The following is a 17,963-nucleotide window of genomic DNA, read 5'->3' as shown; positions in this document are numbered from 1 at the left end:
TACGTTCTCGCTAAAACGTTGATTCTGTTGAGCGGTACGTTCTCGCTAAAACGTTGATTCTGTTGAGCGGTACGTTCTCGCTAAAACGTTGATTCTGTTGAGCGTTACGTTCTCGCTAAAACGTTGATGCTGTTGAGCGGTACGTTCTCGCTAAAACGTTGATTCTGTTGAGCGGTACGTTCTCGCTAAAACGTTGATTCTGTTGAGCGTTACGTTCTCGCTAAAACGTTGATTCTGTTGAGCGGTACGTTCTCGCTAAAACGTTGATTCTGTTGAGCGGTACGTTCTCGCTAAAACGTTGATTCTGTTGAGCGGTACGTTCTCGCTAAAACGTTGATTCTGTTGAGCGGTACGTTCTCGCTAAAACGTTGATTCTGTTGAGCGTTACGTTCTCGCTAAAACGTTGATTCTGTTGAGCGTTACGTTCTCGCTAAAACGTTGATTCTGTTGAGCGTTACGTTCTCGCTAAAACGTTGATTCTGTTGAGGTACGTTCTCGCTAAAACGTTGATTCTGTTGAGCGTTACGTTCTCGCTAAAACGTTGATTCTGTTGAGCGGTACGTTCTCGCTAAAACGTTGATTCTGTTGAGCGTTACGTTCTCGCTAAAACGTTGATTCTGTTGAGCGTTACGTTCTCGCTAAAACGTTGATTCTGTTGAGCGTTACGTTCTCGCTAAAACGTTGATTCTGTTGAGCGGTACGTTCTCGCTAAAACGTTGATTCTGTTGAGCGGTACGTTCTCGCTAAAACGTTGATTCTGTTGAGCGTTACGTTCTCGCTAAAACGTTGATTCTGTTGAGCGTTACGTTCTCGCTAAAACGTTGATTCTGTTGAGCGGTACGTTCTCGCTAAAACGTTGATTCTGTTGAGCGGTACGTTCTCGCTAAAACGTTGATTCTGTTGAGCGGTACGTTCTCGCTAAAACGTTGATGCTGTTGAGCGGTACGTTCTCGCTAAAACGTTGATGCTGTTGAGCGGTACGTTCTCGCTAAAACGTTGATGCTGTTGAGCGGTACGTTCTCGCTAAAACGTTGATGCTTTTGAGCGGTACGTTCTCGCTAAAACGTTGATGCTGTTGAGCGGTACGTTCTCGCTAAAACGTTGATTCTGTTGAGCGGTACGTTCTCGCTAAAACGTTGATTCTGTTGAGCGGTAGGTTCTCGCTAAAACGTTGATTCTGTTGAGCGTTACGTTCTCGCTAAAACGTTGATTCTGTTGAGCGTTACGTTCTCGCTAAAACGTTGATGCTGTTGAGCGGTACGTTCTCGCTAAAACGTTGATGCTGTTGAGCGGTACGTTCTCGCTAAAACGTTGATTCTGTTGAGCGGTACGTTCTCGCTAAAACGTTGATTCTGTTGAGCGGTACGTTCTCGCTAAAACGTTGATTCTGTTGAGCGGTACGTTCTCGCTAAAACGTTGATTCTGTTGAGCGGTACGTTCTCGCTAAAACGTTGATTCTGTTGAGCGGTACGTTCTCGCTAAAACGTTGATTCTGTTGAGCGGTACGTTCTCGCTAAAACGTTGATTCTGTTGAGCGGTACGTTCTCGCTAAAACCTTGATTCTGTTGAGCGGTACGTTCTCGCTAAAACGTTGATTCTGTTGAGCGGTACGTTCTCGCTAAAACGTTGATTCTGTTGAGCGGTACGTTCTCGCTAAAACGTTGATTCTGTTGAGCGGTACGTTCTCGCTAAAACGTTGATGCTGTTGAGCGGTACGTTCTCGCTAAAACGTTGATGCTGTTGAGCGGTACGTTCTCTCTAAAACGTTGATGCTGTTGAGCGGTACGTTCTCGCTAAAACGTTGATGCTGTTGAGCGGTACGTTCTCGCTAAAACGTTGATTCTGTTGAGCGGTACGTTCTCGCTAAAACGTTGATTCTGTTGAGCGGTACGTTCTCGCTAAAACGTTGATTCTGTTGAGCGGTACGTTCTCGCTAAAACGTTGATTCTGTTGAGCGGTACGTTCTCGCTAAAACGTTGATTCTGTTGAGCGGTACGTTCTCGCTAAAACGTTGATTCTGTTGAGCGGTACGTTCTCGCTAAAACGTTGATTCTGTTGAGCGGTACGTTCTCGCTAAAACGTTGATTCTGTTGAGCGGTACGTTCTCGCTAAAACGTTGATTCTGTTGAGCGGTACGTTATCGCTAAAACGTTGATTCTGTTGAGCGGTACGTTCTCGCTAAAACGTTGATGCTGTTGAGCGGTACGTTCTCGCTAAAACGTTGATGCTGTTGAGCGGTACGTTCTCGCTAAAACGTTGATGCTGTTGAGCGGTACGTTCTCGCTAAAACGTTGATTCTGTTGAGCGGTACGTTCTCGCTAAAACGTTGATTCTGTTGAGCGGTACGTTCTCGCTAAAACGTTGATTCTGTTGAGCGGTACGTTCTCGCTAAAACGTTGATTCTGTTGAGCGGTACGTTCTCGCTAAAACGTTGATTCTGTTGAGCGGTACGTTCTCGCTAAAACGTTGATGCTGTTGAGCGGTACGTTCTCGCTAAAACGTTGATTCTGTTGAGCGGTACGTTCTCGCTAAAACGTTGATTCTGTTGAGCGGTACGTTCTCGCTAAAACGTTGATTCTGTTGAGCGGTACGTTCTCGCTAAAATGTTGATGCTGTTGAGCGGTACGTTCTCGCTAAAATGTTGATGCTGTTGAGCGGTACGTTCTTGCTAAAACGTTGATGCTGTTGAGCGGTACGTTCTCGCTAAAACGTTGATTCTGTTGAGCGTTACGTTCTTGCTAAAACGTTGATTCTGTTGAGCTGTACGTTCTTGCTAAAACGTTGATTCTGTTGAGCGGTACGTTCTCGCTAAACTTTGCTAAAATGTAAGCTAAGGGGACACTGATTTTCTCAGAAACAACTGACAAAACCAGTGTGTGTGATGTTTGTGTGTGTTGATCCTCCACACACACACACACTGCATACACTCTACACACACACTACACACACACACACACTCTCTACACACACACACACACATCACAACTGCTGCTACCAGACTCTTATTATGATTGATAAATACTGCACAATTTAATACTGCACAATTTAAACAATCCCCTCTTTAAACAATCCTCCAATCCCCTTTTCCCCAAAACATGTGTAAATATTGTACTATAAATTGGGCCTTCCTGTATTATACTGATGTTAAAATGTTTACTCTGTTCTACTGAGACATTTACTTTATGTTCCTATTATTAATTATTATTGTTGTTGCATTGTCCAGAAGGAACCTGCAAGTACCATATGTATCCTGTGTACACAAGTAATACAACTTGAAACTTGATAGAAGTAGAAGTGGATAGTGAGGGGATATCAGAACAGACAGTACTAGTGGATAGTGAGGGGATATCAGAACAGACAGTACTAGTGGATAGTGAGGGGATATCAGAACAGACAGTACTAGTGGATAGTGAGGGGATATCAGAACAGACAATACTAGTGGATAGTGAGGGGATATCAGAACAGACAGTACTAGTGGATAGTGAGGGGATATCAGAACAGACAGTACTAGTGGATAGTGAGGGGATATCCGAACAGACAGTAGTAGTGGATAGTGAGGGGATATCAGAACAGACAGTACTAGTGGATAGTGAGGGGATATCAGAACAGACAGTACTAGTGGATAGTGAGGGGATATCAGAACAGACAGTACTAGTGGATAGTGAGGGGATATCAGAACAGACAGTACTAGTGGATAGTGAGGGGATATCAGAACAGACAGTACTAGTTGATAGTGAGGGGATATCAGAACAGGCAGTACTAGTGGCTAGTGAGGGGATATCAGAACAGAACAGGATTCTTCTACCCATCATTCTCACATACAGCTCAACAGCCAACAGAGACCTGAGGTCAGTCATTTACTGTGTGTCATACCCTCCTGATCGTCTCCATTCAGGTGTGTGTGTGTGTGTGGTGTGTGTGTGTGTGTGTGTGTGTGTGTGTGTGTGTGTGTGTGTGTGTGTGTGTGTGTGTGTGTGTGTGTGTGTTAAATGGTATCCAAGACAGACAGGAAGATGCAGGGGGAAGCAGGCCCAGTGGACCCAGTGCTGTCTAGCTGGCCAACAGATAAGAAAAGGCACACGCACACACACACACACACTACACACCTGAGCCAAAATAAACATCTCCCCTGCAGTTTCCAGTATGCTGATGACAGTGTGGGATGGGCCTGTATGTATGCATGCTTGCCATGTACGTTGGAACAATATGTGCCTCTGTATTAGCATATTTCCATGTGTGTGTGTACGTGTTCTCTTACATGTGTATCTCACATCAACATCCTTAACTCACATTCACAACTCACATCAACATTAAAATCTTTCCATAACTCACATCCATTCATAACTCACATCAACATTAAAATCTATCCATAACTCACATCCACATTAAAATCCATTCATAACTCACATCAACATTAAAATCTTTCCATAACTCACATCCATTCATAACTCACATCAACATTAAAATCTTTCCATAACTCACATCCATTCATAACTCACATCAACGTTAAAATCTATCCATAACTCACATCCACATTAAAATCCATTCATAACTCACATCCACATTAAAATCCATTCATTACTCAAATCCACTAATATCTCACATCAACATCCATCAATAACTCATATCAACATCCATCCATTACTCACATCAACATCCATCCATAACCTGTTGGGGATAGGGGGCAGTATTTGCACGGCCGGATAAAAAACGTACCCGATTTAATCTGGTTATTACTACTGCCCAGAAACTAGAATATGCATATAATTATTGGCTTTGGATAGAAAACACCCTAAAGTTTCTAAAACTGTTTGAATGGTGTCTGTGAGTATAACAGAACTCATATGGCAGGCAAAAACCTGAGAAGATTCCTTACAGGAAGTGCCATCTCTGACCATTTCTTGGGCTTCTACACTCTCTTTATTGAAAACTGAGGATCTCTGCTGTAACATGACACTTCCTACGGCTCCCATAGGCTCTCAGAAGGCGGCAAACCGGTGAATGATGTCTTTGCAGGCCCTGGCTGAAAAACATTAGCGCATTTGGATAGTGGTCGATCAGAGGACAATGAGACTGAGGCGCGTGCACGAGGGGACACCATGTTTTTATTTTTTCATCTTTGAACTAAAACAGGGTTTCCCGGTCGGAATATTATCGTTTTTTTACGAGAAAAATGGCATAAAAATTGATTTTAAACAGCAGTTGACATGCTTCGAAGTACGGTAATGGAATATTTAGAATTCTTTTGTCACGAAACGCGTCGGGCGCGTCACCCTTCGTCACCCTTCGGATAGTGTCTTGAACGCACGAACAAAACAGAGGATATTTGAACATAACTATGGATTATTTTGAACCAAACCAACATTTGTTATTGAAGTAGAAGTCCTGGGAGTGCATTCTGACGAAGAACAGCAAAGGTAATCTAATTTTCCTAATAGTAAATCGGAGTTTGGTGAGGGCCAAACTTGGTGGGTGTCTAAATAGCTAGCCCGTGATGGCTGGGCTATCTACTCAGAATATTGCAAAATGTGCTTTTGCCGAAAAGCTATTTTAAAATCGGACATAGCGATTGCATAAAGGAGTTCTGTATCTATAATTCTTAAAATAATTGTTATGTTTTTTGTGAACGTTTATCGTGAGTAATTTAGTAAATTCATCGGAAGTTTGCGGTGGGTATGCTAGTTCTGAACGTCACATGCTAATGTAAAAAGCTGTTTTTTGATATAAATATGAACTTGATTGAACAAAACATGCATGTATTGTATAACATAATGTCCTAGGATTGTCATCTGATGAAGATCATCAAAGGTTAGCGCTGCATTTAGCTGTGGTTTGGGTTTATGTGACATTAGTGTCTGAGTATTTCTGGCTGGGTACTCTGCTGACATAATCTAATGTTTTGCTTTCGTTGTAAAGCCTTTTTGAAATCGGACAGTGTGGTTAGATTAAAGAGAGTCTTGTCTTTAAAATGGTGTAAAATAGTCATATGTTTGAGAAATTGAAGTAATAGCATTTCTAAGGTATTTGAATAACGCGCCCCGGGATTCCACTGGCTGTTGAGTAGGTGGGACGATTTCGTCCCACATACCCTAGAGAGGATAACTCACATCCACTAATAACTCACATCAACATCCACTAATAACTCACATCAACATCCATCCATTACTCACATCCACTACTAACTCACATCAACATCCACCCATAACTCATATCAACATCCATCCATAACTCACATCAACATCCATTCATTACGCACATCAACATCCATCCATTACTCACATCCACTAATAACTCACATCAACATCCATCCATAACTCATATCAACATCCATCCATTACTCACATCAACATCCATCCATAACTCACATCCACTAATAACTCACATCAACATCCACTAATAACTCACATCAACATCCACTAATAACTCACAACATCCATCCATTACTCACATCAACATCCATCCATAACTCACATCCACATTCATCGATAACTCACATCCACATTCATTCATAACCCATAACTCACATCCACATCCATCCATAACTAATAACACACAGGCCTCCTACTCTGGCCCTCAGGTAATAAAGCCCCACTGACTTATCAAGATAAAGTCTCTCTCTTTAAACTTCCCAACTTCACATAGACGCCCCCTCACTGCACACTGGTGTAGTAGATGCACCCTCACTGCACACTGGTGTAATAGATGGCCCCGAACGGCCCTCTGAACGACCTAAGAAGTCTTTGAACAAGTGGAGGTTAGTGGAGGTTAGTGGTAGGTTTGGTAGGTTAGTGAAGGTTTGCAGTAGGTTCCAACAGGAGATAAAAGGTAAAGGAATGCCTAATAAACGTTGGTGATTGGCAACAGGAAATGGATAAATTGCAGCACTTAGCTGGCTGAGACAAGATCAGACAGAGGAGAAAAGGGGAGTGGGGGGCCTTGGGTGAGGACTGAGTGGGGAACTGGAGAAATGAGCAGCCTCCAGGCTGGAGATTAGCACCAGAGACTAAGACTGGAGGTTAGCACCAGAGACTAAGACTGGAGATTAGCACCAGAGACTAAGGCCTCCAGGCTGGAGGTTAGCACCAGAGACTAAGACTGGAGATTAGCACCAGAGACTAAGGCCTCCAGGCTGGAGGTTAGCACCAGAGACTAAGACTGGAGGTTAGCACCAGAGACTAAGGCCTCCAGGCTGGAGATTAGCACCAGAGACTAAGACTGGAGGTTAGCACCAGAGACTAAGGCTGGAGGTTAGCACCAGAAACTAAGGCTGGAGGTTAGCACCACAGACTAAGGCTGGAGGTTAGCACCACAGACTAAGGCTGGAGATTAGCACCAGAGACTAAGGCTGGAGATTAGCACCAGAGACTAAGGCTGGAGATTAGCACCAGAGACTAAGGCTGGAGGTTAGCACCAGAGACTAAGGCTGGAGATTAGCACCAGAGACTAAGGCTGGAGGTTAGCACCAGAGACTAAGGCTGGAGATTAGCACCAGAGACTAAGGCCTCCAGGCTGGAGGTTAGCACCAGAGACTAAGGCCTCCAGGCTGGAGGTTAGCACCAGAGACTAAGGCCTCCAGGCTGGAGGTTAGCACCAGAGACTAAGGCCTCCAGGCTGGAGGTTAGCACCAGAGACTAAGGCCTCCAGGCTGGAGGTTAGTACCAGAGACTAAGGCCTCCAGGCTGGAGGTTAGCACCAGAGACTAAGGCCTCCAGGCTGGAGGTTAGCACCAGAGACTAAGACCTACAGGCTCAGGACTGGAGACTAGGACCCAGGGAACTAGATGAGGTGGTTACACTGGTGTAAAGTATATGCTAGAAGAAAGGGTTGCTACATAGAACCAAAAAGGGTCACCTTGTGTGAAGGGGAGGTCTGGGACAGGAAGTGAGTGTGTGTGTGTGGGTGTGTGATCTGTGGGGAGACTGATGACTCATTCCAGGCCATTTACGGCATTGTTATTGCTAAGGAGTGAGTCTATCCCCTCAGGAATGATCAGGACTATTTTCTAAGTAAGAAAACATAAAACATTTTTAATCTTTAACCTGTCTTCTCTTGAGATTAAAGGCACAGTGCAGTCAAATTTCCACAGTACAGTATGAGGTTGAAATAATATTGTGAAATTGTGTAAATGATGATGATGTGCTTTTAGTGTAAAAGCTGTTTGGTGGTATGGAGTTTTGGCCTACCTGGTGACATCACCAGGCAGTAAATGAGTTAATAGACAAACAAGAAAGAGTTCCAAACCTCTCTGCCAATAACAGCTACTTTTCACTTTTTCCCTCCCCACTTAGACAATTCCCAGACAGTCCTATCGGAATTCTTGATTGAGAAATTGCTCTTTGCTAAGAAGCTATTTTTGTTTCTTTTTGACCATTTCATTGGCAACAATCACAGTAAAGTACTTCATTGTTACCAAGAAGTCTTATTTAATCTTCTATACAGTTTTACTGCTAACGTCATATGGAATTGTTTTAAGATGGTCACACCAAAGATCATTTATCTATTTGATATTGAAGTTTAGGACCCCATTAGGTATCAGAAAAATTAATAAAGCAATTATTTGATGAAACATTATTTTGTCTTACTGCTATTTTACCGATTTGTTTGGCACTAAACTGCTTCCATATACACTAAATGTACAAAACATTAGGAACACCTTCCTAATACTGAATTGCACCCCATTTCGTAATCAAAACAGCCTCAATTCGTTGGGGCATGGACTCTATAAGGTGTCGAAAGCGTTCCATAAGGATGCTGGCCCATGTTGCCTCCAATGCTTCCCACAGTTGTGTCAAGTTGGCTGGATGTCCTTTGGGTGGTGGACCATTCTTGATAAACACGGGAAACTGTTGAGCATGAAAAACTCAGCAGCGTTGCAGTTCTTGACACACTCAAACTGGTGCGCCTGGCTCCTACTACCATACCCCTTTCAAAGGTAGTTAAATATTTTGTCTTGACCAGTCACTTTCCGAATGGAACGAATACACAATCCATGTCTCAATAGTCTCAACGCTTAAAAATCCTTCTTTAACCCGTCTCCTCCCCTTCATCTACACTGACTGAAGTGGATTTACCAAGTTACATAAATAAGGGATCATAGCTTTCACTTGGAGTCACCCGGTCAGTCTATTATGTATTAATTCATTTCTTTGTCTGGTACAGTGTATTCGGAAAGTATTCAGACCCCTTAACTTTTTCCACATTTTGTTACATTACAGCCATATTCTAAAATGGATAAAATAGTTTTTTTCCCTCATAAATCTACACACAGTACCCCATAATGACAAAGCAAAAACAGGTTTTTAGAAATGTTTGCAAGAAATATTTGGAGCGTCGCTGCACAGCTATTTTCAGGTCTCTCCAGAGATGTTCAATCGTAATCAAGTCTAGGATCTGGCTGGGCTATTCAAGGACATTCAGAGACTTGTCCCGAAGCCACTTCTGCGTTGTCATGGCTGTGTGCTTAGGGTCGTTGTCCTGTTGGAAGGTGAACCTTCAACCCAGTCTGAGGTCCTGAGCACTCTGGAGCAGGTTTTCATCAAGGATCTCTCTGCACTTTGATCTGTTCATCTTTTCCTCGATCCTGACTAGTCTCCCAGTCCCTGCCACTGAAAAACGTCACCACAGCATGATACTGCCACCACCATGCTTCACCGTAGGGATGGTGCCAGATTTTCTCCAGACATGACGCTTGGCATTCAGGCCATCTTGGTTTCATCAGACCAGAGAATCTCATTTTAGAGTGGCCTTTTATTGTCCCCAGCACAAGGTGCACCTGTGTAATGGTCATGCTGTTTAATCAGCTTCTTTATATGCCACACTTGGCAAGTGGATAGATTATCTTGGCAAAGAACAAAATGCTCACTAACAGGAATGTAAACAAATTTGTGCACAAAACTTGAGAGAAATAACACTTTACATGTTGCGTTTATATTTTGTTTAGTGTAACTTCCGACATTTGGTAGGCCATTTGTTTGTCAACTAGAGTTAGATACATGCAGCTTCTCTTCTATCATAGCCTAACTTGTTGCCCCAGAAGAATAATTACAGTAGTCCTCACCAGAATAATGTCTTACATCGATAGAATGAATGCATTAGTAATCTAGTAAACAGCGGTAAAGTTGTCTGTTTCGTTTAGGGACCGGGGGGAAAACGCAATAACTTCAAAACAGTGGAAAGATTGGTCCTGTGCAAAATGTCCAAATGACATTTAGAGAAATAACAAGCTTAGAGAAGGATGAAAACAAGTCTTCAGTTGGTCATCACTATGTGGTTGAAATACTGTCTGCTTGCATAACAGTGTCAAAGATAACACATTACACACACATTCGATGCTGAAAGAAAGAAATCATGTTTCTCCACTCCTGTTCCCGAGACAAAATTTACATTTGTTGTATCATTTTACTGCAAGAAACGCATAATTCTGCAGGAGTTAATAGTATATTATTCTATATGTTAGAGGTTATAGACCTACAGTTAATAGTATATTATTCTATATGTTAGAGGTTATAGACCTACAGTTAATAGTATATTATTCTATATGTTAGAGGTTATAGACCTACAGTTAATAGTATATTATTCTATATGTTAGAGGTTATAGACCTACAGTTAATAGTATATTATTCTATATGTTAGAGGTTATAGACCTACAGTCAGTGTCCATCTTTCAGTTACTATTCCATTTAACCCATATGAACTTCAATGAGGAATATTGTGTTTATTCATGGATACAGGGATACTCGTGAGCGGGATATCAAAGGTGCATGTAAACAGTTTATCCCGAATAAGCGGAATATACACTGCTCCAAAAAATAAAGGAACACTAAAATAACACATCCTAGATCTGAATGAATGAAATAATCTTATTAAATACTTTTTTCTTTACATAGTTGAATGTGCTGACAACAAAATCACACAAAAATAATCAATGGAAATCCAATTTATCAACCCATGGAGGTCTGGATTTGGAGTCACACTCAAAATTAAAGTGGAAAACCACACTACAGGCTGATCCAACTTTGATGTAATGTCCTTAAAACAAGTCAAAATGAGGCTCAGTAGTGTGTGTGGCCTCCACGTGCCTGTATGACCTCCCTACAACGCCTGGGCATGCTCCTGATGAGGTGGCGGATGGTCTCCTGAGGGATCTCCTCCCAGACCTGGACTAAAGCATCCGCCAACTCCTGGACAGTCTGTGGTGCAACGTGGCGTTGGTGGATGGAGCGAGACATGATGTCCCAGATGTGCTCAATTGGATTCAGGTCTGGGGAACGGGTGGGCCAGTCCATAGCATCAATACCTTCCTCTTGCAGGAACTGCTGACACTCTCCAGCCACATGAGGTCTAGCATTGTCTTGCATTAGGAGGAACCCAGGGCCAACCGCACCAGCATATGGTCTCACAAGGGGTCTGAGGCTCTCATCTCGGTACCTAATGGCAGTCAGGCTACCTCTGGCGAGCACATGGAGGGCTGTGCGGCCCCCCAAAGAAATGCCACCCCAGACCATGACTGACCCACCGCCAAACCGGTCATGCTTGAGGATGTTGCAGGCAGCAGAACGTTCTCCACGGCGTCTCCAGACTCTGACACGTCTGTCACGTGCTCAGTGTGAACCTGCTTTCATCTGTGAAGAGCACAAGGCGCCAGTGGCGAATTTGCCAATCTTGGTGTTCTCTGGCAAATGCCAAACGTCCTGCACGGTGTTGGGCTGTAAGCACAACCCCCACCTGTGGACGTCAGGCCCTCATACCACCCTCATGGAGTCTGTTTCTGACCGTTTGAGCAGACACATGCACATTTGTGGCCTGCTGGAGGTCATTTTGCAGGGCTCTGGCAGTGCTCCTCCTGCTCCTCCTTGCACAAAGGCGGAGGTAGTGGTCCTGCTGCTGGGTTGTTTCCCTCCTATGGCCTCCTCCACGTCTCCTGATGTACTGGCCTGTCTCCTGGTAGCGCCTCCATGCTCTGGACACTACGCTGACAGACACAGCAAACCTTCTTGCCACAGCTCGCATTGATGTGCCATCCTGGATGAGCTGCACTACCTGAACCACTTGTGTGGGTTGTAGACTCCGTCTCATGCTACCACTAGAGTGAAAGCACCGCCAGCATTCAAAAGTGACCAAAACATCAGCCAGGAAGCATAGGAACTGAGAAGTGGTCTGTGGTCACCACCTGCAGAACCACTCCTTTATTGGGGGTGTCTTGCTAATTGCCTATAATTTCCACCTGTTGTCTATTCCATTTGCACAACAGCATGTGAAATTTATTGTCAATCAGTGTTGCTTCCTAAGTGGACAGTTTGATTTCACAGAAGTGTGATTGACTTGGAGTTACATTGTGTTGTTTAAGTGTTCCCTTTATTTTTTTGAGCAGTATACTATCCGGTATACTGTGTGCATGTAAACGTGGTTACTGTCTTGCAAGCCTCTGCCGAGTCCCCAACAACCGGAAGTTCTGGTTTTCAGGGAAAATTAAGAGAGAGCTGTGATGCGACTTCCGCATTTGATGGTTAACAACGCGACACTCCATCTTAACTCCTCCTCCACATTTACTGGATTGGTTGAACATTGCAGAAGAGAACCTCCCCCGACAGTTATTTTTCTTCCAGTGAAGACCAGTATGTACAGTGAAGGAAAAAAGTATTTGATCCCCTGCTGATTTTGTACGTTTGGCCACTTACAAAGAAATGATCAGTCTATAATTTTAATGGTAGGTTTATTTGAACAGTGAGAGACAGAATAACAACAACAAAAATCCAGAAAAACGCATGGCAAAAATGTTATAAATTGATTTGCATTTTAATGAGGGAAATAAGTAAAGGGAGTGCTCCTAATCTCAGCTTGTTACCTGTATAAAAGACACCTGTCCACAGAAGCAATCAATATATCAATCAGATTCCAAACTCTCCACCATGGCCAAGACCAAAGAGCTCTCCAAGGATGTCAGGGACAAGATTGTAGACCTACACAAGGCTGGAATGGGCTACAAGACCAGCGCCAAGCAGCTTGGTGAGAAGGTGACAACAGTTGGTGCAATTATTCGCAAATGGAAGAAACACAAAAGAACTGTCAATCTCCCTCGGCCTGGGGCTCCATGCAAGATCTCACCTCGTGGAGTTGCAATAATCATGAGAACGGTGAGGAATCAGCCCAGAACTACACGGGAGGATCTTGTCAATGATCTCAAGGCAGCTGGGACCATAGTCACCAAGAAAACAATTGGTAACACACTACGCCGTGAAGGACTGAAATCCTGCAGCGCCCGCAAGGTCCCCCTGCTCAAGAAAGCACATATACACGCCCGTCTGAAGTTTGCAGAACGCCACAGGATGTTTTTGTGTTGGTTACGGGCAGTCAGGTCTGGAGAGAACCAAGGGCTATATCTGTTCCTGGTTCTAAATTTCTTGAATGGGGCATGCTTATTTAAGATGGTGAGGAGGGCATTTAAAAAAAATAACCAGGCATCCTCTACTGACGGGATGAGGTCAATATCCTTCCAGGATACTCGGGCAAAGTCAATTAGAAAGGCCTGCTCGCAGAAGTGTTTCAGGGAGCGTTTGACAGTGATGAGTGGAGGTCGTTTGACCGCTGACCCATTATGAATGCAGGCAATGAGGCAGTGATCGCTGAGATCTTGGTTGAAAACAGCAGAGGTGTATTTAGAGGGCAAGTTGGTTAGGATGATATCTATGGGGGTGCCCGTGTTTACGGCTTTGGGGTGGAACCTGGTAGGTTCATTGATAATTTGTGTGAGATTGAGGGCATTAAGCTTAGATTGTAGGATGGCTGGGGTGTTAAGCATGTCCCAGTTTAGGTCACCTAGCAGCACGAGCTCTGAAGATAGATGGGGGGCAATCAGTTCACATATGGTGTCCAGAGCACAGCTGTGGGCAGAGGGTGGTCTATAGCAGGCGGCAACGGTGAGAGACTTGTTTTTAGAGAGGTGGATTTTTAAAAGTAGAAGTTCAGATTGTTTGGTTACAGACCTGGAAAGTAGGACAGAACTCTGCAGCCTATCTCTGCAGTAGATTACAACACCGTCCCCTTTGGCCGTTCTATCTTGTCTGAAAATGTTGTAGTTAGGGATGGAGATTTCAGAGTTTTTGGTGGTCTTCCTAAGCCAGGATTCAGACATGGCTAGGACATCCGGGTTGGCAGAGTGTGCTAAAGCAGTGAATAAAACAAACTTAGGGAGGAGGCTTCTAATGTTAACATGCATGAAACCAAGGGTATTACGGTTACAGAAGTCATCAAAAGAGAGTGCCTGGGGAATAGGAGTGGAGCTAGGCACTGCAGGGCCTGGATTCACCTCTACATCGCCAGAGGAACAGAGGAGGAGTAGGATAAGGGTACGGCTAAAAGCTATGAGAATTGCTCGTCTAGGACGTCCGGAACAGAGAGTAAAAGGAGCAGGTTTCTGGGGGCGATAAAATAGCTTCAAGGTATAATGTACAGACAAAGGTATGGTAGGATGTGAATACAGTGGAGGTAAACCTAGGCATTGAGTGATGATGAGAGAGATATTGTCTCTAGAAACATCATTGAAACCAGGTGATGTCATCGCATGTGTGGGTGGTGGAACTGAAGGGTTGGATAAGGTATAATGAGCCGGGCTAGAGGCTCTACAGTGAAATAAGCAAATAAACACTAACCAGAACAGCAATAGACAAGGCATATTGACATTAAGGAGAAGCATGCTTAGCCGAGTGATCATAAGGGTCCAGTGAGTAGTGAGGTTGGTTGGGGTCACGGCGATTCAGACAGCTAGCCGGGCCACGGGTAGCATGGGTAGACATACATGATAAATATAGAGACAGACAACTCCTACAAAACACCAGACAGACATCAGACATACATGATAAATATAGAGACAGACAACTCCTACAAAACACCAGACAGACATCAGACATACATGATAAATATAGAGACAGACAACTCCTACAAAACACCAGACAGACATCAGACATACATGATAAATATAGAGACAGACAACTCCTACAAAACACCAGACAGACATCAGACATACATGATAAATATAGAGAGAGACAGACGGACAGAGACAGACAGACGGACAGACGGACAGAGATAAAAGACCGGGAAAAACTTAGGCCACATACGTAGTTGTATCAATAGGCAGCCATCCACATCAGCTCCCCATCGACATAGATGAACACACACACACACACACACACACACACACACACACACACACACACACACACACACACACACACACACACACACACACACACACACACACACACACACACACACACACACACGGAGCATGAGGCCTGCTACCAACAGGCTCAGAGACACTTTCTATCTACAAGCCATCAGACTGCTGAACACTTGAACTGAACTGACCACCGGCTTTCCGCACCTTAGCCCGCATGCACACACACACACACACACACACACACACACACACACACACACACACACACACAACAGCTGCTACCAGTCTCTTAATAAGATTGCTAACAACTGCACAAATTAAACACTTGTCCCATAATCCCCTTTTCCCCAAAACACGTGTAAATATTGTACTATAAATTGGGCCTTCCTGTATTATACTGATGTTAAAATGTTTATTCTGTTCTACTGAGACATTTACTTTATGTTCCTATTATTATTTATTATTGTTGTTGCATTGTCCAGAAGGAACCTGCAAGTAAGCATTTCATTGGACGGTGTATGCCAGGGTTCCCCCAAATTCTCATAGCAAAAAAGACTGTAAAAACACCAGCCAATCAGCTCCAACTGATTAAAGAAATCTGTTCCACAGTGTTCCCAGGCATAATAAGGAGATATATGTGATCGTATACAAATATAAGCAAGGTTTGAAAGGACTGTTTTAGTCAAACATATCTGTTTGGGCTTCTTGCAATCAATTTTCAGACTACAAACTATTTGTAATTATGTTCCGGCCTCCTGACCATCTGCTTAAGAAAAACACCGTCCCTCGGCTGAATCTAATTGATGATCCCTCGTTTATATACTACGTGTATCTCCTACAACGAATAAAACATGAAACTTGAGAGAACAGCTCCCCCTTGTGTCCACATAAGGAACTGCTGACTAGGTGTAGTGTGAAAGAACTGCAGCCGGTACAACTGAAGACTCACCACAGGTGTAGATGACACTGAGGTATTTCCTGGTGCCAGAGTAGCAGGGGTCCCCGAACTCTCGCGTGGACGCCCGGACCAAACAGCTCCGTTTCCCCTGACAACGGGCCATCAGCACCTGGAGAGCCACGCCCGACTGGCAGTCTGAGAGAGAGGTGGGGTGGAGAATTAGAGAGAATAGAGGAAGACACCCTCTGATTCCATAGAGAATACCAGTAAGCAAGAACAGAGGGGTCTCGTAGGACACATTCTATAATATTACACAGGGCACAGAGGGACTGCACTCTCTGCAAGCCATATGGCTCCTTACAACTGTGCATTCTCAACAGTCATTATAGCTGTGCCTTCTCAACAGTCATTATACTTTCCAAATCTCTCTCTCTCTCTCTCTCTCTCTCCTCCCTCCCTCTCTCCCTCCCTCCCTCTCTCCCTCCCCGGGACTATAGGACATCTCAGACACACTCTACTCCACAAAGGGTCTGTCCCCCCCATATCCCTGTCCAGACCTTTCCCAGAGACATCCTGGGGCCCCTGTCCAGGGACATCCTGGGGCCCCTGTCCAGACCCATCTCAGACCCATCCTGGGGCCCCTGTCCAGACCTATCCTAGGGACATCCTGGGGCCCCTGTCCAGACCCATCCCGCGCAGGCCCCCCATTGTGAAAAGTGACACCCGAGCTCATGTAGGGGGTGGATGGGAAGGGGGTGAGAGGGAAGAGGGGGACACACAAACACCTGTCAGAGTGATAGATGGGGGGCTCATACATCATCACTAAGCGCCTGCCAGCCCCCCCCCCCCCCCCCCCACCACTCTTCTCATCCTAGACAGAAGACTGTTTTCCTCTCTTCTCCAGGGAGGACAGACAGAAGACTGTTTTCCTCTCTTCTCCAGGGAGGACAGACAGAAGACTGTTTTCCTCTCTTCTCCAGGGAGGACAGACAGAAGACTGTTTTCCTCTTCTCCAGGGAGGACAGACAGAAGACTGTTTTCCTCTCTTCTCCAGGGAGGACAGACAGAAGACTGTTTTCCTCTTCTCCAGGGAGGACAGACAGAAGACTGTTTTCCTCTCTTCTCCAGGGAGGACAGACAGAAGACTGTTTTCCTCTTCTCCAGGGAGGACAGACAGAAGACTGTTTTCCTCTCTTCTCCAGGGAGGACAGACAGAAGACTGTTTTCCTCTTCTCCAGGGAGGACAGACAGAAGACTGTTTTCCTCTCTTCTCCAGGGAGGATAGACAGAAGACTGTTTTCCTCTCTTCTCCAGGGAGGACAGACAGAAGACTGTTTTCCTCTCTTCTCCAGGGAGGACAGACAGAAGACTGTTTTCCTCTTCTCCAGGGAGGACAGACAGAAGACTGTTTTCCTCTCTTCTCCAGGGAGGACAGACAGAAGACTGTTTTCCTCTCTTCTCCAGGGAGGACAGACAGAAGACTGTTTTCCTCTCTTCTCCAGGGAGGACAGACAGAAGACTGTTTTCCTCTTCTCCAGGGAGGATAGACAGAAGACTGTTTTCCTCTTCTCCAGGGAGGACAGACAGAAGACTGTTTTCCTCTCTTCTCCAGGGAGGATAGACAGAAGACTGTTTTCCTCTCTTCTCCAGGGAGGATAGACAGAAGACTGTTTTCCTCTCTTCTCCAGGGAGGATAGACAGAAGACTGTTTTCCTCTCTTCTCCAGGGAGGACAGACAGAAGACTGTTTTCCTCTCTTCTCCAGGGAGGACAGACAGAAGACTGTTTTCCTCTTCTCCAGGGAGGACAGACAGAAGACTGTTTTCCTCTCTTCTCCAGGGAGGACAGACAGAAGACTGTTTTCCTCTTCTCCAGGGAGGACAGACAGAAG

General features: G+C 44.6%; 1 protein-coding gene across 1 annotated transcript in view; it reads right to left on the bottom strand.

Moving 5' to 3' along the window:
• LOC106571159 (protein eva-1 homolog A) overlaps positions 1 to 17,963 on the bottom strand; it is a 171,405-nt gene that overhangs the window by 71,833 nt on the left and 81,609 nt on the right. Inside the window, exon 5 of the mRNA XM_014143899.2 lies at positions 16,125 to 16,268. Coding sequence (XP_013999374.1) covers positions 16,125 to 16,268 — 144 coding nt within the window. The remainder of the gene's footprint in view (positions 1 to 16,124; positions 16,269 to 17,963) is intronic.

Source organism: Salmo salar, chromosome 15 (assembly GCF_965601325.2).
Source record: "Salmo salar chromosome 15, fSalSal1, whole genome shotgun sequence".
Lineage (NCBI taxonomy): Eukaryota > Metazoa > Chordata > Actinopteri > Salmoniformes > Salmonidae > Salmo > Salmo salar.
The sequence above is the reverse complement of the archived record's forward strand: the minus strand, read 5'-3'. Positions and strand labels throughout refer to the sequence as shown.